General features: G+C 43.9%; 1 protein-coding gene across 1 annotated transcript; it reads left to right on the top strand.

The window, feature by feature from the left end:
* The first annotated feature begins 319 nt into the window (after positions 1 to 319).
* PolD2 (DNA polymerase delta subunit 2) lies at positions 320 to 22664 on the top strand. The gene is made up of 10 exons (XM_075701953.1): positions 320 to 626; positions 979 to 1103; positions 2613 to 2736; positions 3591 to 3705; positions 7035 to 7227; positions 9111 to 9191; positions 10652 to 10809; positions 14478 to 14605; positions 16008 to 16109; positions 22446 to 22664. The coding sequence occupies exons 1-10, from the start codon at positions 440 to 442 to the stop codon at positions 22565 to 22567; spliced, it is 1335 nt and encodes a 444-aa protein (XP_075558068.1). The 5' UTR covers positions 320 to 439; the 3' UTR covers positions 22568 to 22664.
* The last annotated feature ends 660 nt before the right edge of the window (positions 22665 to 23324 follow it).

The raw sequence follows: 23324 nt of genomic DNA, 5'->3' as shown, positions 1-23324 counted from the left end.
GTGTTGTTTGTTGACTTCTTATGATATAATAAATAAAAAATCGGGCTCTTCGTTTATCCCGCTTTTTTCTCGTTCATGACCTGGAGATCAGTGATTTGAATGCCGCGCGATTTGCGTGCAACGGGATATACAGAGAGAGAGAGAGAGAGACAGAGAGAGAGGGGAAAGAGAGAGGCAAAAAGACGACATTTTCTATAGGATTTGAGTATAGTGTCAAACTTGATTTCTTTGTAATTCATTTGGAATTAATTTTATTACATTTTGTTGCACTTTAGCATGCACTTACCATAAGTCTGTTAGTGTTGTGAAGTGATCCAAGTCAAGCCAAGTAAGGAGAGCATGGCGCGCGTAAAGAGTACTTCGCGCTCTTAGCTGCAGATCGGTCTGATTGCCGAATTATATCGCTATTGGGCTGTAACGACATCTGTTTTAGTCTAAAATGCCCATGGCTGTTGACGGCAAACTGACCGAGGTCAAGTACACAAGGCCAGAGTGCGCTTTCTGTGACCTCAGCGACCGATTTACGCTGCCCGATCGCACGTTCAACCGGCAGTATGCCGCCTTCTACTGCGCCCGTTACAAAGCCGTGCGTTCCTTTCTAGAAGACCGAGCCAAGGAAAAATGGGGTACGCGGCATGTTTATTGGCCTCCCTTGCTTCTTCTGATGATGCTGGTCTAGACTGTGGAGTACTTGGATAGTGCTGGCTGATGCTAGAGCTGTGCGGCTCACGCAATAAAGACTATAAATTAGAGTAACATTGCCGCACACCAATGAAAATTGAGCTAGCGTGCCTGTCGTTTGACGGTGCAGTTTCGCACCAAAATACAGACATCATGAATTTCATTACGAAGATCGTAGCCGTTGCTTTTGACACGGATTCAGTTCGTCGTTAACACTGCGGCGTTGCCACCCGTGCACAGCGTATACGTGTTACTGCTTAGCCGACGGCTCAAAACGTGGCCTTGTTATGCACGCAGGCAAGTTGGACGTTCCGCTCGCAACATTGTGCGACCTCGTCGAGGACAAGAGATCAGTCGTCGTAGGCACACTGTTCAAGATCATGGAACTCCAGCCGAGCATCTTGAAGGAAATCAGCGAGGAGGTGAGCGCGATTGTCCGCATCAACTCGGGCTGCTTGCCATATTCCGCCCCTGATCCCACCTCATGTCGAGACTGCGCATTCTCTGCCCTCCAGAAAATGCTAGAAGGTGCTGTATAGATAAGACAACGGAAAACTGCTTCATTTTCCCCATGGCTGAAACCGGAATTCATGCAAGTTTCACTTGCTTTTCTTCTCTGCAGGGCGTTGCAATTGTTACAGCAATACAAGACTTGCTTTATGGTTGTGCATGATTGAGAACGCACAAATGTAAGCATGTTGTGCAGTATGGTCCACAATGAAAGGAAACATCTAGCTGGTAATAAGTGCATTGTAACCACATTTATTTTACTATGTCGTGAAAAAGTGATTAACGTAACGTATGAGGCAAACATCCACATGTAAAAGATTATCTACTGGGCTGCGTCATGTATCCCAGCTGTAATTGGTGGCTGGCTGAATATTAATTAGGCATTCCCTTTAAGAGAGTACCATACTGAACATAGGAGAAAGAAAATGTACAAGATAATGTTCATTAGGAGCGTAAATGGTGTTAACATTGTAGCGGCAACTATGAGGAATGCACTTCTGACACGTTCTTTGTGTAGCGTCGGCGCAGCCATTTCACGTTGCATCAAAATCTCAGCTGCTCATGGTTGAAGTTTGCACCACAGTTTACGTGCATTTTAATTTATGTGCATTTACTGATAACCAAATAAAACTTATTTTGGCCCGGATCATAGCGCTGTCATCGGTGCTCCTTTGACACTGTCAGTATGGCATTGGAGTGTTAAAATTCTCCACAGGAAATATGTTGGAGGCATACCTACCAACATTTACCATATTTACAGTTCGTTACGTATAGCATATTGACACTAATAAATTTACGATTTTTCAGTTGCGTCAAGTGTAAGGCGAAATTCATTATTAAAAAAAAAGGTAAACAGTGTCCCCGACTGATTTCTCAGCCCAATTTTTCATGAGAACCAATATATCGGCTGCGGTTACGTAGTGCTTCCTTCATGAATAAACAGCACAAATATTTTCGTCTGTCTGTGGCGCATATCATTATTGTGGTAACTGTAGAGCAGGATGCCTGTTAACAGCGTCTCTACAGAATGCACTTTCCAAATTACTTAAATAAACAGTCCGCATCTTGTAATAAAACAAGTTTTAGTATTTTTCACCAAATGCTAGTATGTTCTGGCTTTGACCACATTATTTTTCAACTGCTAAGATTGGCAGGTCTGGTGGAAGTCTGACAGTCTCTTTTAAGAGACGGTTGCAGGCAGTCCCCCCCCCTCCTTCTTTTTTCTGGTATCCCAGTGTAAGATGGTTTCCGCGTATATCTTTTGTTTTTAATTACTTTTTCGAAGTTCAGAAGGAATGTGTGCATTCTCACCTGATACCTTTCTGATGACTCCATTTCTAACGCCCTTTGAATTTTTTTCATTTAATTTATTATGTGAGCTGCGTTCATGCTAATCTAGGCTATTTATTTGCCTCCTGTAGCATCACATCGCGCCACAGCCTCAACGCAGCCACTTCACAGACAACGCAGACTCGCTCGTCCTCGAAGACGACAAGCAGCGGCTAGCTCTCTCCGGGGACATTGACGTTCACACTCACGTAACAGGTTGGAACAGTTTTCTTATTCGTCGCCGCTCTCTGGTACCATGCTTGTGGATGCATTTGCTTGGACTGGGCGACGCACTTTTTAAAAACTGACCCAGAACATGCCAAACATGCCGGTCCTCATCAGACCCTGTAAGGTAAATCGCATTGGCCTCAGTCGGATGTTGGGAGCAAGACCACCTGGGAAAGTGGAAGGCCTGTAGCATTTACCAACTGTGGCGGCCTCATTCCTAAAACAGTGGAATGCAAGACCATGTGAGCACTTTGCTTTGGATGCATGTTGAAGAACACCAAATGGTCGAAATAAATTTGAAGCTCTTTGTAGCTTTTTTCGGTATTGCAGAACGATAATTGCTAATGCTAATGTAATTACTGATGTGTGTATTTACTAGTACATTAATTACTAATGGGGATTAGAGAGCAAACGGGGGTAGCCGGTATTCTAGTTTACATTAAGAGGATCAAGGTCAGCTGAGCAGGTCGCATAATGCATAGGGCAGATCACCGGTAGTCTAGTACATTTGAAGGATGGGTGCCAAGAGAAGAGACACGAAGTTGAGGACGGCAGAGGACTAGGTGTTACGATAAAATTGAGAAATTTGCTGGCACGGGATGGTGTCAGATGGCGCAAGACGGGGTCAGTTGGAGGTTGCTGGTAGTGGCCTTCATCCTGCAGTGGACATAAACAGGCTGACGATGGGAAGTTACTGATGAAGCTTAAGATATTTTGCTCTTTTATGCTCCTCTAAACCTATAACTTTGATTTGATGCTGTTGCACTGTTTACCGACATGTGGTAAGTTCTTCAGCACAATAGGCTTAGAGCTGAGCTCCTCTCTGGTGTACCCTTCTGCAGGTGTTCCCGTAGCTCTGCTGGGTCGAGTGAGAACGGATGGTCGCTTCGCCGTGGAGGACTTCTGCTACGCCGATCCGCCGGAGCAAATCAAGAGGCCCCTCTTCGAGGCTGACATGTACGTCTACGTCTTTCGAAGCACTTTGCTTTCTTCAAGGAGGCGTGTGTGTTACACTACACTGCATACTGCATGGTTGCTGCTTTGGAAGAAAGCAAATGCATAACTCCCAAAGAATTAACAACAAATGCACTAACTCATTGCTGCAGTGCCTGCGGAACACATGGCTGCATGTATTTATTTATCTGATGCCCGTTTTGTTCATGTTTTTTAACTACTTTTACCTTGCCAACAAATCACCTCAATACAAAGAAAATATTCAATGTTTTCTGTCACCATTGGCAGATTGGGCATCGTCGCACAAAATGTCCACAGGCTTCTATACTACATAAGTAGCAGCCAGCGTAGTCATATTCTTATACCCCAGTCACATGGGGCACATTCGACCAGGATCTAATTTCTCAGTGGCAGTTGTCTGCTTTGCGCAGGCTTTGGAAGAGAGCCTATTCTGAATGAGAAATTCGATCCTGATTGGGTTCAGTTGTGATTGAAAGTGCCCCATTTGACTGGGGTGTTATTGACACTTCATTGGAGAGGCCATGTATTGCTTCATTCCAACCAGCGAATTGTTAAGGTGGCAGTGCGTCAGAGAAACACAAAAGAAAAACACTACAGTGCACACCGCGGTGTCTTTCACGTTTTTATGTCTGTGACTGGTACCCCGCAGTGTTTCTCAAGTCTCACTACCAACAGTCGAGTCAATTGGCTTCGGTAAATTGTGTTCGATGTGCAGTGCTGTCAACATTTTTTACCCTCTTCTGTGCTAAAAAGCAGGGCCCGTATTTCAAAAATCAATTTGTGAGAACCCTTGCCATCGTCCAGCGGCCATCGCTAATAAACATGCACAGTCTTTGTCTTAAGTGTACAAACTACGTTGTCTGCGCTTGCCATGCTTACTACAGTCTGTTTAAAGGAGTTCCTGTGGTGTGCCATCATCCAGAGGTCTGGAGTGTCAGGAGTGCCACGGGAATTTAAGCACACAGCCAAACAACACGTATAGAAAAAGCACAGGGTAGCCTGTGTACTTTCTACAAAGGCAGTACAGCATCAATATTGGCTGACACCTGATCTTGCGAGAAGTTCTGGCATAAGAACTTTTTTTTGTGAATGCGGGCTCACATGCAAGACTGCTTTGGAAAGAACAGTGAAATGAGGAGCCCTCCTTATAATAAGCTGACTTGGGCTTGTTCTTTCCTCTAAGTAAGTTGTGAAATTTCTCAGTAGGTTGTTGTAAGTTCTTTCCATGAAAAAGGGGGGTTGCTTGCATTCAAGCTTGCATTCTTTTCCCTCCAAATCTGTGTTTTATCACAGATTTTCACAGATCACAGATTATCACAGATTATCACTCCTGTACTGGAGCATCCATTTGCACCTGCGCCTCGAGTCGGAATTCAAGTGCATGTCACAAAAACCACTGCACTTGTGGCTTAGCACAAAGTAGTGTAGTATTGAAAAAAGTAGTTAACTGACTCATGACTGTGTTTCATCAACGTTTAAAGTTAACTCAACCACATTTCGTAATATTTGTGTGGTTATAATGAGTGTTCCAGTAAAGTATTTTAATTAATATAAAACAAAGAGTGGTTATTAGACATCAAGAAATTTTTTTTTTCTCAGCACACCGTTCGTGGCATTAGGAAAAACGTGCTAATCACCAATCACATATGTATAGTACGTACTAGATGCTTAAGCGCATTGCCCCTTTCTTGCTGTTGAAAGTCCAGTAGGAGTTGGTATTTGAGAACGCTTATGCACTTACATTTAGGTGCGTATTAAAAAACTATGGGTAGTCAGTATGAATCCAAAGCCCTGCATTAGAGGGCATCATTCATAGCTTGCAGTGCAGATATGGGTTGTTATAACCCATCAGTCATCATCATCACCATCATAACCCGCCTATCTTATGCCCACTGCAGAACAAACGCCTCTTCCAGCAAACTCCACTTACCTTCTCTTGCGCCACGCGACGCCATCTTATGCCTGAAAATGTTCCAATTCTATCACATCGCCCAATTCCCTGCCGTCCTCGACAGAGCTTCTCTTCTCGTCTCACCCATTCTGTAACTGTGATGGACCGCCGGTTATCTGCCCTACGTATTACATGGCCTGCCCAGCTCCATTTCTAACTCCTAACATCAACTAGAATATCAGCTACACCCAGTTTGCTCTTTAATCTAAACTGCCGTCATCGTGTCTCTTAATCAGCCTATTTTAAAGTCCACTGCAGGACGAAAGCCCCTTCCAGCAAACTCCAATTAGTGCCTCTTCTCTGAATTGGCCAACTCCACCCCTTGTATCCAGATATCCTTGGAACCTTTCCTGTTAGTAGTACTTGTATTGGTCTTCTGTGATCTGCTCCACACATTATAAGTGGCTTGCCCACTTACACTTCCTCCTCTTTAAGAGACACAAAAGAGAACATTAATTTGAGCTGTATGAGTAAAACAGCCTTCTGCAATGCCAAAAAAGGTCACTGTTGCATTGAGAAGAGTATTGGTCGGCAGGCTGAGAATTAGCACCGTGCATTTTACGCCATCTTTCCTCTCCTGATTTAGACTGCTGTTAATGCCACACACTGTGCTGTTAATGCCATATCAGTGTGGTTACAACATAACAATCGCAACCTTGAGCGAGACGATCAGTGCTGTTGTGCAGGCACGTCAAGCGGGCGGTCATCGAAGTCGCGCCGTGAATCATCATGAAATCTGTGAAATGCTTTGCCCTGTTCGATTGTGTTGTTCGTGCCACGAAGGATGCCGCCGTTCTCGCCGACAGTGACAGAGACATAAGCACTCGCCCTTTAACATTATTGTGGGTGTCCTTAAACTTTTCTGTGAGACTGAAAGTCCCCCACCCCCTCACGTTATACTTGTGGTCACGTTATACAGTATTACTTTTCATTACATGTTTTCATTACATTTTTTGTTTTCCTGTGGCTTCTAAGCACAAAGTCGCATGTTCAAATGCCGGCTGGCGCCGCATTCCGATGGAACCAAAATGGACAAGAACACCCCTGTCCTTAGATTTAAGTGCACAGTAAAAAACCTCACGTGGTCCAAGATAATCTGGAGGCTTCCATTATGGTGTCTCTCATAGTCCATACGTTGCTGCGGGACAAGTCGTAGTCTGTGTCCGTTTTGTGTTTACCTGTTCCCCCCCCCCCCCCCCCTCTACATGCTACCTTAGCAGCTTGGCTCTATGTTACACATCTATGTCTTACATACTAGCCCTCGTCAAAGCACTTCTGAAGATAATTAGATTTTAATTTGATTTGACATAGTTTAGTACACCATCTAAATGCACCCGTCATTCAATCACCTTCCTCGTAGGTTTGTGCTCTTGATCTCGGGAGTGGGCCTGACCGAGAAAGCAGACAGCCTGCTGCCCTTTCAGCTGCTCATAGATTACGTGTCCGGCTTCCTCGGCTGCGATGCTGACCAGGAGAGGGCATCGCGCGTCGTCCGCGTCATCCTGGCTGGCAACAGCCTACGGCAGAAGGGCTCGAGCAAGGACATGGCTCGGGTATGGAGGCGCTGCTTCATAGATCGTCATCATAATCATAATTTACTGAGCCCTTAAAGGTTCCTTTCGAGGTGTTACATAAGACGCATGGGTGTAAAAGAGAGGTGCATCGAAACGTCGTTCCATGAACCTGTGGAACAATTAGACATCTCATAAGACGCAGAATAACATGGGGGATATAATATAGAATATTAATTTCTGAAATGAACTTTCCGTAGTTGCTTGGACTTCAGGGTGTTACGTTTGTTAGCAGCGTGATCTGGTAGCGTGTTCCATTCTTCAGTCGCTAATGGTAAGATTGTGGGTTGCCTCCTTATTGTTCATTGTCGCTTGAATTGTTCGTATTGCAGCCTGATGTGTTAGCTTTACCTTTGCTTTGTTATCGCTGCTGTCGCAGTGTCTGATAACTTTATTTTTCAAAGTTTGGGCCCTTGCAATACCTCTGCATGCAATACCTCTGCATGTCAATGCAACCAGTGTGTTCTGGAATCTGTGCTGTTATCGCCCTATCTTGATGGGTCTTCAGCTCGAGGCTTCCAGCTCCTTGTCAAACATTCATCGGGGAAGGGCTTAGGTGGTTCATCAGGAAGTTTCCGTGTCATGTATAAATGGCAGCCTGAGTAAGAACAGCTTCAGCTCTCATTCGCCAACAGCTACTGTACTTGTCCCGATCACCACCGTCGAGTTAGTCTCTTCCCTTCTGGTCACAAATTCACCCAGAAAAGTGCTTGTTTTTACTGAATTATCTTTCTTGTAGCCCTGTTCCTACGCTGTGCGACAACATTAAAGTAAACAAAGAAATAACGCCGACCATTGTGACTGGGTGAAAGTTTGGTTGATTTTAAGTTATTTTATTGAGCCAAAGAACCATGCGAGAGACCGCAATCATTTACGTTTTGCCCTTTGGCGGTGTCATTGGGGCTAAATGATATTCTAGAGCTGCACTTCTGTGATAAAGTACAAGAAGTTGTCTAGTGTTTTCTTTCACATCGGCGGTGGTCCCGGGTAGTAGATCACGGAAGGAATGCGGTTGTTGCTTCATAGGGAGATCCTCAGTTTGCCCGGGGACGAATATCACTAAGGCCCATGCATTCCCACATAAGGTGCTGCAGGTTTGCTTGTTCGAATGGGACTAAACACCGAGGGCATGTTTTGTCGGAGGTGGTCAAAGGGGTCAGAAGACATTTCAGCTTTCGCGCAGAAGCCTTGTTCTCAATCTTGCTCGAAAATACCCGAAGACACATCTTCACCCCTGCTTTAGAACTTTGTCTGCACAAAAATAATCCGAATACAAAAAAGAAAGAACGTGGCAAAAAAAAAAAAACATTTGCTTAGCACTGCATTCTGCTGCTGAGTGCAAAGTCCTGGGTTTGATTCCCGACTGGGGTGGCCGTATCTCGATGGGGGCGAAATGCAAGAACATTGGTGTACTCAGATTTAATAGTGCACTTAAGAACCCAAAACGGTCTAAACTTCAGAGGGCTCTGCTACAGCATCCCCCATAATCTATTGGGCAGTTTCAGAATGTTATGCCTCCTAATTTGAAATTTTTTTTTTCACCGCTTCATTATAGCATTGGCGCAACACACCCAAGAATGACCTCGTGTCTCTTCCTCGAGGCACATAAAAATATATCCTCACCCTCATTTCAACAGCTTAATTTTGATATTGAGCAGGGAAACAAGTGGTTTACTTCCACATGTGTCAGCATCTGATGGTCAGTGCCCCAGGGTTGTCATTTCCTCGTGTCTTTTCTCGGCAGGGTTGGCTTAGCATTGGGTTCGAGCATGCAATCGGCATTGACTGGCTCAGTTTACCGTACTTGTATGCTGCACGCGGAGTCACCTAAGCCCCATCGCTTGGTATTCTCTTCCCACGTCCAGGCCAAGTTTTCCGTTCGCAAGGAGTCGTCCGCGGATGCCAGCGTGGCACGGCTCCTGGACACCCTCTTGGAGCAGCTTTCGGTAAGGACTTTGCGGTGCTGTTCACTGATGTTGCTTCTCCTTCTCTTAACACATTCCTTGCAGCCATGGTTCACGGCTGGGTCTCTGCAGTTATTCCCGCTGTGTGGCTGTGCAGGATCCTTTGCAGTGTGCAGGCTAGAAATCAACAGAGAGGAGAAAATTCTTGTTGATTCGGATTTGATGCCTCGTGGCACTATGTGGTGGTGGTGGTGAATTGTAGCAACAGGCGGGTTTAGCCTGGCGATCAAGGCCAGCAATTGCTCCGCCTGAGTGTCTATTACAATACAGCTGAAGGGTTTCACCATATGTCCATCAAACCAGTCTCTCTTAAGAATTCGATAAGGAGACGTCTCTCTTCAACTTGAGGAAGTTTTCAAAGGGCACGACTTCCTGGTGGCTCACCGGTGGGTCGCAACGCGCCAGAGCAATATGACGAATGACCCACCGGTGGGTCATCACGCGCAGGAATCGGGAATTGGAAATACGGCCATAGCGAACTGTTAAGGCGCAACGTTAATGAAATTTCACTTTGTCTAAATTGGCTAAATTGGTTATAGATGGCTTGTACTAGAGAAGCAATCTTGTCAAAGCTGCAGGGCTGGCAGCAGCCTAATCTTCTTATAAGCTGCCTTTACATAGCAGCTAAGCACGCAATGCAAGTACCTGGTGGTTAGCGGATATGATGTAGCACATTGCTTCCGAAATTTTCCAGAGCCCCGCAGTTAGCGCATAGTCTTGCAAGTCGCACAGAAAAGAGCTGCTGGACCCGAATCATGTGTCCCTCCTGGCAAGTGGCAATGGCAGCATTTTTTTTTTCTTTTCTTTTTTGTTTCCATATCAGAAACGTCTGTATTTACTCAACTTTCTGACGCATGCACGCGTATTTCAAACGTAAAATATTGCACGGAGGCTGCTGCGTGCGCTTTAGCAGTCACGAGCACGTGTCCCGGCGGTATCATCCTATCATCTTGCACCAACTGCCTGAGCGGACATGATTACCAGAAAGGGTGACACTTGTGTAAGCACGATATCCTTAGTGCCAACTGGAAAAGACATCACATACCTTGACATTTCATGGTAAAATCGGCGTGTAGAAGGTTGTGTGCATATTTTTCCCCCACTGTTGAGCATTTCTCCTGCTTAGTTTGATCATGCTACATGTTCTCCCGACACTTTGCTCTTACCTTCACATTTTTCCTCGTTATATTCCTATTTATTTGCTCTCATCGCAATAAATCGTTCACTTGTTAGTCACTACTTTATGGTATGTGTTCATTCCTTCTGTCTATCTTCGTTTCTGGCTCCTCTATCCCCTTTTTTTGTTTTTTGTTTTGGTCAAAGTCCATGTTAAACCAATTCGCCCAGCGTCGCACGTGTTTGGTCGTGGGATCAGAATATTGGTCCCAAGGATCTTGCCGCAAGCCAGCTGTGCACCGCTCTGACCTCTTGCTGCCTCGTAGCGTTCCGTGGAAGTGGACGTCATGCCCGGCCTGTCGGATCCTGCGGCCAGCCTCCTTCCCCAGCAGCCCATGCACCCCTGCCTCTTTCCCGGTGCTTCGCAGCGAGCCTCGCTACGATGCGTCACCAACCCTTACCAATTCGAGTTGGACGGCCTTAGGTGAGTGTGTCCACCGATCACACTGGTCACATGTTGCAAACAGACTGAAAGAGTATTGTCGCATATTTCCGAAGTTGTCAAAAATTTTGCAGAAACGGTCGTCGATGATTGTGCTACATGTAAGCAAATAGGCAAACAATTCTGTAGACCTGTTTGCTTCATTAAAGCAAAGATGCGCTGCAAGGCATGTATTTGTTGCAGTTTGTCCTTTCGTTGCATAATTCTGTAGAGAACAGAGCCAACAACCGGAGCATCTGTAGACATAGTATAGGTGGCTGTACATATAAGCCGATTCATCATGTGCTTGTTTTCTCTAGCACTGGGAGCGTAGGCATGGAAGGCGACTGCCATCGTTCTCTCCAGCATCCGCTAGGAAAGGGCGATGGGAGAGGAGGAGGGTGTTCCTTACCGGGTGTTCCATCTTAGCATCTAAACCTTAAGACGACCCAAAGCTCTCATGTAAATACACATGCGTCTCAAAGATGTGTAATACTGGGTGTTCAGCGACGAATATGCCCTGCAACTTGCTTACATGAGGGCATGCGCCCTTTTCGTCGACGGTAAAGGTCCGGCCACCCCTGACCACTGATCACCATGAAAATGGGAAAGAGCCAAAGAGAGCTATTTGCTTTAAAACCCTACCAACCATTTTTTGTACGTAGGATGAAGCTTAACAGGAATGAAGGATAGGAAAACAGTTGTAAGGCATATTCATTTGATACTAAATTTGGTCTCGAACCGCCAGACCTGGCGTCATCAATGGTATCATGACGTCGTGGCACCGAGCTAAGTTCGCTGGCATCTCATAGCAGTGAGGCTTAGTGCTAAGACGTTGCTCGCTAGAAAGATACACAAGAGTGCTGCACGGGGTTCCTCCTGGATGCACTCGCGTGCGGCGGCCACAGAAATCACACAAACCAAGCGAGTCAACGTGTTGTGACGCACCAGTGGTATTGTGCCATCATGATGCATTCACCACTTGGGTACAGGAGCCGAAGCTGATTTGTAAGAAGAAACCCACTGTGGTGGCTTAGCTGCTATGATGTTGCGCAGCTAAGCACGAGGTCGCAGGATCGAATTCCAGCTGTGGCGGCCACATTTCTATGGGGGCGAAATACAAAAACACCCGTGTAAAGATCCCCTGGTAGTCAAATTAATCTGGAGTCCCCCACTATGGCGTCCCTTATAATCAAATCATGGTTTTGGCACATAAAACTTCGAAATTCCATTTGATCTGTAAGAAGTGCTACAATGAATTAATTACATCCATGTGATGGCTTCCCAGTATTTTATGTAGGCTTTAGGAGGCTTGCACATCCGTTTAACACGAGAAGAATTTTCAAGTTGGAAATGTTATGTCAGTACTACTTTAAATGAATCAATACTACGAGCTAGCCAGTAACATAATGGATGAAGAGAAAAGGGTAAGTCCAGTCATAGACAGCATTCGTGTTGGATTGTTTGCAGGCTAGTTACCTTTGGATCACGGTGAACGTCCTGCAGTGGTGAGAATTCGTTCACCCCCCTCATCAACCTAAACTCTGATATGTCGAAATATCGGCCAAGTCGAAATTTGCAGTGGACACGAATAGGATAATGATGATGATTTGGGGTAACCATGTTGCCTTTGTAAGCGGAGGAAAAGCGTGCCAAGTTTGTCTTAATCTAACATTTTAAGATTTCGTTTTGCAGAATATGCTTCCAAGAAATGCGTTTTAAGGAAAAAATGTGCTTTGAAATCAATAAATGTGCTGAGCATTGGCTGCATCAGCCCAGCATCTTTTTGCCGAGCAACGCATGTAGTGTACAAGGAGATGCCAATTTTTTTAAAGTTCGAGTACTAAAAGAGTAATGGCAGAACATTTTTTACTTCGCAATTTCTTTCCCATCAAGTAGTGGTCCAAACCTTCTAAACCTGTGGAAGTATAGTGGCAAGTAACAGAGCACCATAAATAATTAACCACATTACGTTTCTTTATGACCCTGTTTTTCTTTTGGTGCCTATGCGGTGAATGCATCATAAGGTTATGGTAGTGACTGGGATTCCGTTTTTGTGATCGCTGAGGCTACCACACACGAGTGCACTGACAAGAACCGTTAACAGCACTCTCTTTTTTTTTTTGTGTGTGTGATGAATGTTGTCATATCTAGCCTTACTGCAACACAATGTTAGCAAGTTCTGCCGTGTGCTATGACACGGCAAAATTGATAATGCAAGTGACATTAAATCCGGTGTTTAAGTGCCAGAATAAGATACAGTTGACTTCCATTAAATTTGACCCTGACAGGACTGTCGATACTGATCTAATTATCTGGCGAGTCTAATTAAACGACATGTAAAAAAAAACAGGAACAGATCTGCGCCCTCTTTATATGTTTCCAAAACAGAAAAATAAAGTAGAAAAATGACAATAAATCTCCTAAACTAGTAGAAATCTAACGCGCACCCAATTTTTTCACAAAAAGAAAAGGGGGGCAATGGTATGTATTTTACAATAGCGGTTGGTCTTATAAGTTAGCTTTGCCGTGGTATAGCCACGTAGTGCGGAAAAGCATACGAACGTCGTGAATTCAGGTTTGGTTTCATATCCGATGGCACTGTGCAGGAAATTGTCAGCCCAATTTTCATGGAGGAAAAACCATGTTAGCATCGTTTTAATATTGTAATTGCACATTGGGAGCTACCGTTGAAAATTTTGGCATTAAATGTCTTTCTAGGGCAGGCCGAAAATATGTGTTTTTGGCGATAGATTTTGACGTTGCATTCACTGTCCCCTAAGTTCCGGCAAGACATGCTGCCTACTAAAGGGGTTGCTATTGGGGCCACCATAAGGTCAGGCAGGTGCATGCTGACTGGTCAAGTTCAGTCAAATTATCCAGTGAGCACTAATTTAGGATCAAAATAACGCAAGTTCTGGCCTATTGAAATCCACGGGTGCTAGCCGGGACTCTCGGATGGGATCGAATTAACCGAAAAATTAAATTAAGTGGTGTCAAATTAACGGATGTCTACTGTATTTTGTATGTTTCCGGCACTTCGAATGTATCAAGTGGGATCTTTTCATGTCCAGGAAGCATGTGGTGGAGTTCCTATATCCTTGAAAACATGTGTCAGTGCTCCTTTTAAAGGACACTAAATAGAAAATTACTTTGAGCTGTATTGGTACATTATCCTTTGACAATTCCAGGAAAGCCAATCTTACCATAAAAGGCTTGGTAAAACAGAAAAGACAGAAATATGGACGGCTGGCAACACGGCCTTAATGTTCCCGCATCAGTTCATTGCATACTTTGACAGCATCTGCTCCAGCATGTTTAATTTTTTTTTGTCGATAAAGGTGCATTACATTGTATTACAAAAGTGCCAGATATTCTCACCTTAGCAAGTTTCCTGAACATTTACGGAGACACAGGGGACCCAAATACAAAATGATACTTTGAAATCTCCAACACCTCGCCGACACACCGGCGTTGGTGATTCGGCACGAAATTTTAGGAAATGAGACTTTGACCTTCATTTTCTGATTTTCTGATCTCGTACCAACTTAATACAGCAAAATTAACAAACGTAAAGTTTTGAAACAGTACTCTATAGCTCTAAACCGATTTTAGCCTTCTTTTTAGTATCTCTTTAAGCTAGGAGACGATGAAATCTCTGTTCTTTACAGAATCCTGGGAACATCGGGACAGAATGTGACAGATATCCAACGCTATAGCAAGCTCACCTGTCCCTTGGAGATCATGGAGAAGACAATGCAATGGCGCCATCTGGCGCCGACATGTCCGGACACGCTGTGTATGAGATTTGTCAAGTGTTCCTCCTTGTCTTTTTTTTTCCTTCACTCTTTTTTTGCACTCGAGGGAGTACTTGCCTAATCCACACCTCTTGAACAGTGTTTTCTCAAATTTTTCATCTAGTAATTGAGGAATACGAGTGAGTAGGCCTTACTTAGTGGGTGGTTTTACCTCAAGGCCAACTGGAATTTGCTTTCTCAAATACATGTGAAATGTAGGAATCCTGTTATTAGACAACCTCTAGACCAGTTTTAATAAAGTTTGTTGCATTTAAGACTGTAAGCAGAATTCTACCGACTATGGGATCCAGAATTTCTTATTAGGGCCATTATAGGCTTAACAAAAAATTAACAAAAATATGTACTTTTAGAAATGAACTAAGCATCGAGCTTACAAATCTGCAATTCTGTACCAGAAACTGATATCGCAGTTCTGTAAACTGTATCTGCTCGAGCATCTGAAGCAGTCAAGTTCAATATATGGTTTGTACATGAAATTGCTACAGTGTTTACGATGGTTTTTGCAGAATTTGCACTTGCAGTTATGTTGTATATTACAGAAAGCAATGTATGATACATCGATTCTGTCCACTTTAGATTTATAGGCAATGTACTTTACATAACTGTGAAATCATTTCTTTTTTATTTTCAAAATTACTGAGTTGTAAGCGTGATGCTTCAGATTTGCTTAATTTTGTTACCTTCAATACTAACAGCTTAAATAAAAAGTCTACTCCTTGCTGTCAACGGATTTTTCTAATCTTTCAAAAGCAACAAACCTTGTCAAATTCGATGTCGTGAAGGCCAAGTAAGATGGTTTCTCAGTTTTGTCGGTGTAGCAGGCCAATGATGTCTAGTATTGAGAACTGTCAGTGTTTCTACCATCTATTAGTGACAAATAATCAAAGTGACATGTTCCCTTTTGAGAATGCAAGATTAATTCATGAATGCAGACATTTTTTGGGGCGCATTGCTAAGGAGATGGCATTACAAATCAAAACAAAACATTCGTATACAATCTACACTTTTCAATACGCTTGGGCATCTCCATTGAAGAACAGGCATCATGATCATGTATTCAACACTTACTAAATGAATCGTTGTTGTGCCTAAGAAATTAGCAGCACAAAGTACCCAATTTATTGCATATTTCAGGCTTCCTAAGCATTGATAAATTCTTGCAGTTTATCTGACTTCCAACACAAACAGAAAAATATTGCTATGTCTGCAATGTCTTGGACGCTGTGTAAAGCTTTCACGGCTTGGCTTTCTATGTTAATGTTATGCCTAGTGCTCACATTACAGAAAGTACAAACTCTAGAAAGTATTTACTGATTTAAAACTGTTTGCCTTTAGAATTGCACATGCTTGTATTTTTATCGTCGCACTTCTTTATTTACGCAGCGTGCTACCCATTTACGGATCAAGACCCGTTCATTCTCGATTCGTGCCCGCATGTTTACTTCGTGGGCAACCAAAAGAAGTTTGCGACGAAGCTCTACAAAAGTAAGGAACTCTTTGTTGCATACTAGGTCAGAGTTCACTACAGTTACGATTACCCGTTTCATGACTGGCTAGAGAGAAAACAATATATTTAGGGTCCTTTGCTTTCAGGTAAAACTCAATGTCTGATTTATGTAAATCGCGTTGAATCCAATTTCCCCTCAAAGTGTGCCCCTTTATAAATAATAGTAATAAATACGGGTGCTAACAAAATTGATAAATGTAGCCCTCCTTTCATGAGCAGGAGGGTAAAGTATATTGTAATAACAGTAATTCTAATATTTACATATGACTATGCCTTGTTTTCCCTTGAAACTCAAGGAATAACGGGCACAAATAAAAACATTGTGCATAGCTCTGCTATCACAAACGCCAGAGACCAGCAGAGCTGGGGGAAGGTCAGTAAAGTAGTGCCAAACCGCACACAAAACACACGAGCGCTGGCAACGCATCGCTACGGCGTCCGCCAAAGGCGTCTACTATGGCATCCGCGATTGACATAGTCAACGCCGCAGTAGGCGCCGCGGTTGTCTCCACTCTGTACGGAGCGGCGGGCGAGGAGGACATCGAGGCACCCTGGCAGCTGCCGGAGAAGAATGCCCCTCCCTCGCCTGACCCCCCTGCCTCGTGTGCCACAGGAGAGGGCACGCATCCGGGCCGCGTTCCTCACTCGCGTATGCACCGCTCCTTCTCCCCTGCTAGGCTCCACCCACCCATGCCGCATTGCTATGCTGCGCGATGCTATTTTTATACTCTGCTTTCACTCTCTCTCGGCTCTCTCTCCCCCAGCTCAACAAAGCTGCGGGTGTCAAGAGAAACCCAGCGAGGTTCTAAAAGCTCCACTGTAAAAATCACCGCCCAAGCACTCTGTACTAAGGTTAACCAGCTAAGCTGAAACGTGCAGTCATGGTGTTTATCACTGGGTTAATCCTGACGGTTCATTAAACAGTGGCTTGGCATGCTGTCGGATCCTTGGTACGCAGTTGTTGCTTGCGCTCTGCTGCACGAGCCTGTTCTTGTACTCGGGCTCCAGCATTGGCACGGTGTAGACAAGCTCGTTCCCAGTTCTGCTCGCAGCGTTGCTAATGGGAAGCTGCCTGCTCCCCAGGAGTATGTATATCGCGTGGCCTTCCCATTTCAGAGCCGGAGAGGGAGCGTATATTGGGGACCAGCAAAACAGCATCACAACAGGCTAGCATGAAAAGCCCGACAGTTCAAGGATTGGCACAGAAATGCTTCTAATGCATACAGCAATGTACGTCAATAAGGCCCTGTAATAGTATGGAGAAAAGCATCGCAGCTCTTGTGATACATACCCGTGTGCACTACTTTTTGTATTTTTTTTCCTTTGTTAGAAAAGTGCAAAAAAAAACAAAGTAAAGAGAGGATCGCCAAGCCCTACTCTATTTGTTGTTCTTGTTAACGTGATTTCCTTTAAATGTATTAATGATACCTCGCAATGAGGATTTGTAGAGGTCAGCTTGTCGCATGATTTGCAAACAGCTCTACTTGCCATTGCAGGTTCCCGAGAGTGATTTCGCTTGTTTAAGGAACATTTGTGTTCTAAAGGAGGCAGGCCATTGCTCGTGGTAATCATTTGTAAATGTTATGGGAAAATCCCCGACCTTTTTTGGCTGCCAGACAATGAAGATTCCTCCCTCATTTTCCTGTGCCAGATATTGAAATCCCCAATTTCTCCCTAGTTTCCCCTCTTTGAAAGTAACATCCAGCTATTATCCCCACCCTCCCTAAATTTCAAAAACGGTAGCTAAAAACCAAGGACTCTCAATATATTTAAACGATGGCTTGAGTCCTTTGTCGGGAAGTGAGCAAAGGGAAAAAAAAAGATAGGCCAAGTTTGACACACTACGTAAAGGTCACATGCGAAGCTCTATATAGTGAGTTAAGAGCTTTCTTAAAAGCACACTAAACAAAAAAAAATAATTTGAGCTGTATTGATAAATTACCTTTCGCCATTGCCAAAAAAAAAAAGTCCGTTCTTACTGCATGCAGGGACTTTGAATTTCCCAACCAGTTCGTGGATTCAGTGTGTAGAAGCTCCTGCCCACGGAATGAAAAACAGTGTGCGCTTGCTCTCTGGCCTCCTCATTCCAAGACATAGTTCCCAAAAGACTCCGTCAGTGAAGAAAATTCATCTCCGCCTTGGTGTTGCAGAAATGGGAGAGGGTATTCTATTTATTCAGTCCTAGCGTGCCTGCTGAACAATATATTTACTTATTGTATGAGAGTGCCTTACTTTTAGGCAGCCTACAACTTTGTTGTCACGGTTTAGGTAAAGCGACTCACAATTTTCCAGTCCCACCAAGTTTGCGCCCCTTTAAAATGGTGTGCACTGCTGCAGTATTACACTCGTCTCCTTCCACAAATGTACAACATTTTACGTGCATCTGCCAGGCTGCTGGTTCCTTGTTCCGTTACTGTAAAAGCCAAACCACACTTGTGTGTGCTGCCACACCTGTACAAATGGTGTGCGACCGATCGTACGCGTCCAAGTGCAGCACGAGCACAGATATCTGTTTCAGACAGCTACCTGGCTCTGGCTGCCTTGATTTCCACGCGCCTGGCTACAATAAAATCCCGAGAGATAGCCCACCTAAAATCAAGAGAAAATCAGGTGAAAATATGACGTTGGCTAACTTTCAGTGTGTGGTAAAAAAAAAGTTTAAAAATGTATAGCATGGAAGAATGAACACGCATTTCACGTACTGAATTCATTCCTTGTCAAAACCGTTGAATGAACAGTCGCTATTACTTTCCAACAAAAGGTCACTGACCTCACGCACGATGTTCGACGTGGTTAGCAGACAACGGAAGAGGGGACCGCTGAAGCAAGCCATTCATGAAGCTTTTCGTCTTCCGATCCATCAAGGACGGTTGATATCAAGGAGCGGCTTCAAGGAGTGGGCAACAACTACCTCGCTCACTGCCACCCAAGCCTTGGAAACAAAGTTGACGACATCTTGTCGCGATGGCTTCTTGAGAATCCCCTTATATGTCACTGCCCCAGCTCAAGCGAAGCTTGCCCATGTCTCCCAAAGGCTGTCCTTGAATTGTTTCATCCAACGTGCATCAGTTGGCTGCAATGTTCGTGTGCAGCCACCCGGAACAAACACAACGTTGGTGTTCTTTGACGTGTGGGCCTTGCACGCAACGGTGGTCTTGTGGATTGGGGCCTGGTCAAGGACTGGCACAAGCTGCAGGTCATCTCCGTTCGGGCCCCAAACTCGTCGCACCCACTCCAGGAGCACGTCGGATGTCATCCAACGTTAGCTAACCTCATTTCCGTGGATGTTATCACCGAAAGGGATGATGCTATTGTCAAGGGCAGGTTATTTGTCTGTGTTCTTGAGAAACTAGAAAATCGTGCCATAAAGCGGGTTGGGTTATCTTTCGGGGGTGGGTCATCTGTCGAGATTTTACGGTACGCAGCTATGGCATGGTCTAGCCAGCACTCGAAGAGGCACATTTCTGTCGGGCGAGAATGTGCTTCTTTCTCTACTTCTTGTGCCGATCTAACGGCCTTGAAAACAAAACAATAGCGTTTATCAAAATTTTAGCATTTTGAAGCACTGTCAGTAACAAAGTATGAGGCGCGATGTCTGTCAAAGCAGCCATCAGTTAGCCATGACTTGAAGTGGGCACGCATGGCTGCGTGTCCTTCATACACGCAAACAGCCATTCCCTGCGAGGCGCAGCAAATGCAAGTCACACGTCGGCAAACATACATGTGGCCTGGGCTTAATGCAACGGCACGCCAGATAACTGAAAGCAGATGTTCGTTCTTGAAATGATGTAAATGAGACATTTCTTTACAAAACAAACTCCACGAAAACTCAATATTTCACCTTCTTTGGGAAAGAAAACAAGATATTCTGTGTGTGTGTAGGCCATTTTTGTAACATATATGTATTCGATTCAAAAAATTAATTTTTCCGGTACCTCTACTAAGTATATTTCTAACACTGACTTTGTGGGCGTGTTCTAATTGCAGCACTGAAGTGATTTATACAACAGTAGGTTGTGCAAGTTGGCATGGCTGCATTGTAAACAATTAGCACACAAACACTTGGTCTACGTGTTTATGCACTTTTTTTTTTACAGTGAAATCATTCAGTACTCAAAGCATAACCTTTTGCAATAAGCACTGTCCCTTGCATCAGTTTTCAAAAGTACTGAGAATCTGCTATGAAATGCACTGTTTTTTCAATTGATATGTTTCCGCTCTGTGGGAAAATGTTAACCTGAACAGCAATGCATTTCATGGCACATTTTGAAGTCTGTATGTCTTGAAACTTGTGCGTGGTTTCTAGCAAACTACCATGCTTTTGACTACTGGCTGACTTCAAATGTACGATTACAGCATGCCCACTTGCATCATTAATTAGTGAAATCTTGTTAATAATCGCATTGGCGATTACCATGCAAGTTCCGTGTCCACCACTGTCGTGAAGCTCGGTCAGCAAATGTTATCAATTTGTCCTCGACTCCTCTTTCCTTAAAGGGCTCCTCACCAGGTTCTGGTCATTTTTAGCTGACAAGCGCAGTGAATACAATGCGCACTAACGATCATGTCTGCCAAGTATTACATCCCTACGCACTGCAGAAAGAGCTTAAATTTCAAACCGAACGCCATTTTCCCTTCTCCTCGTGGTCTCCGCGCTCCCATCCGGAGAGTCGACGTATGTCGCGCAAATGTGCCTACATACATAGTAGTGCTGTGACCTCGCTAATAGTAACACATGACTTCAAGAATTATTCAAGGCAACTTCACTTATTTGTTTAATCTGTTGCTTCAATCAAGGTTCAGAGAAATAATAAAACAGAAACTGAATGCCTGCATGTTTTTGTTTTACTTAGTACCATAGCAAGAGAGATATAACTTCCATTTCATCTGTTTGTTCCCACGTCGTGCAATTGCGGGCACAGAGAGTGAAACTATCTTGTTTTCTACCGTGTTCCAGTGCCACGATCATGCTCTTTCATCCTCTCACACCTGCCTCATTGCTGGTGTTTGCGGCACTGATCAGGTGTTCTTGTGCAGAGCATGCAAAATCGTCCGCTGCGTGAGACGAGGCAAACGCAACAGCTCGCGTGCGAGTCTGTCACGAGAAGTGTACCACTCAGAAAAAACGAGAGAGAGAGAGAGAGAGAGAAGGCGGGGCCCATGACATATTCGTCACGCGATCCTCTGGCTCTGGTATGGGAGAACGCAGGGAAGGAATTTCACTTGTAGAGGCTAGACGTGGCAAGTGGAGAGAGTGTCCATGTCGGCGATGGCGCTCGTCTTCTGAAATCATGGGTTCGCAGCACTTCAGATATTTCTATCTCTGCTATCAATGAACTAATTTGAATAATTTGTTGCAGTGGAACAATCCTCAGAGGGTGCATAGGAACTTCCAGCATATAACCAAAATTCGCTGTGTAGCCTGGTGAGAGTCACTCTGAGACTGTCACTGAAGAAACGCACAGTATTTCGAGCACAACTCAATACTTGAAGGTTATTTGTTAGTGAATGTTGTGATTCTTAACTACCTCTATTATTTAAATAAGGCATCGTGGCTCTCTGTAAGAAAAACGCTAAAGTTGTGATGCGCATTCCACTGGCTAGACATTATAGAAAGGACGAAACTTGAAGCAGTAAAGATGGTGTGCATGCAAGCAGCACAATGATTGTTTATGTCCACAACCACCGCATGCAGGTCAATTCGCAATGACAGTTTTCATGGGTTTTACGTTTGCTGCCAGCATGGAATAAACCTTCCTTTTTATTTTTAGAGCACTCTTTAATTTTCTAAGAGCACAACTTTTACGATTTTCTCACAAAATGCCCAAATCTAAGAGCTTGTTTATGATTGTTACAATGTGACCAATATCTCTTTTTGGCAACTTTTTATTTTCGTCCATTCTGCAGTATATATTTGAGACCCTTATTTTTAAACCTGCTCAAATATTCAAGCTCACCTGTAGCACCACTACTCGCTCCGTAGAAACCAGTGTATTATTTCGACCAAAATTTTGGTTGTCATTAGATGAATATGTCAAGAATAAAATTCATGACTGTGTGGCACAGGTCACTCTGTAGCTGTGACTACAGAGCAAGGTGCCTCTTTAGGCCGTTCCTTTTAAACAAAGTCTGCAAATTGGTTAATAAACAGTCATCAGCTTTTTTTTTCAGTGTTTTTCCGCTAGGTTTTAATGTTTTTTTTGTTTGGACTGGTATTTTTTAAAAATAATTTTGAGGTTGGCAAGTATAAAATTATGTCATTCCATCCGCTTCTTCTTGCATTTATTTATTTTCTCTTTTCTGCTTTCTTTCAGGTGAGCGGGGGCAGACGGTTCGTCTGATAGCCGTGCCGTCTTTCTGCAAGACGTTCACCTGTGTCTGGCTAAATATGAGAACTCTGGAGTGTGAGCCAATGAGCTTTGAAGTTAACACATAATGTGAAATATGTGTGCCACATTTTTATTTACGTAATAAGTTCCAGTGCTCGACGTTATATCTTTACAAAGAAATAAACCATCTACACTTCAGTATTTCTCCTGAGAGCTGTCTTATTTGTGTCTGGTTGTTTGTTTAGTGTATGTAAAACGATGCAGCTGACAAACACTTCTGGTATTTCATAGCCAGTACCTATATTCTACATTGGCAAGCAGCATAAACTAATTTTCTGCTTAATTTGTTGTACACACATACCGACTTTTGTAGTGGCATACTGATTTCCCTTTCGCAGTCCGTTTTAGTAAAGGCAAAAGCAATATTTCATAGTTTCTCTTGTTTTGTGAGGGCGCCGAATATTCAAATAAAATGCATCTGCTCAAACATTGAATTCTGCAGTTTTACCTGCCGGAACCACAATTTGATTTTTAACTATATTTAACGTCCCCCCAAGGCACGTGAAACGGGCGTTTTTCCATCTCGCCTCCCATCGAAATGCGGCCGCCGCGACCGGGATTTGATCCCGCGACCTTGTGCTTAGCAGCGCAACACCCTAGCCACTAAGCCACCGCGGCTGGTCAAAGAAAGTTCTATTCATACCGTTACCTTCAAAGAGCGCCTGAAACAAGTTCAAAATCTTGTTAGTACGCGTGTCATAATTTTGTCACCGTGTTAATCAGTCAAAATCACTCTATCGAGGGATCAAGTGAAGTTAGGTTGAACTGGTTAGGTTGACTGCTTCTCGCTGTTTGAAGTTAGTT

Source organism: Dermacentor variabilis, chromosome 8, assembly GCF_050947875.1.
Source record: "Dermacentor variabilis isolate Ectoservices chromosome 8, ASM5094787v1, whole genome shotgun sequence".
Lineage (NCBI taxonomy): Eukaryota > Metazoa > Arthropoda > Arachnida > Ixodida > Ixodidae > Dermacentor > Dermacentor variabilis.
The sequence above is the reverse complement of the archived record's forward strand: the minus strand, read 5'-3'. Positions and strand labels throughout refer to the sequence as shown.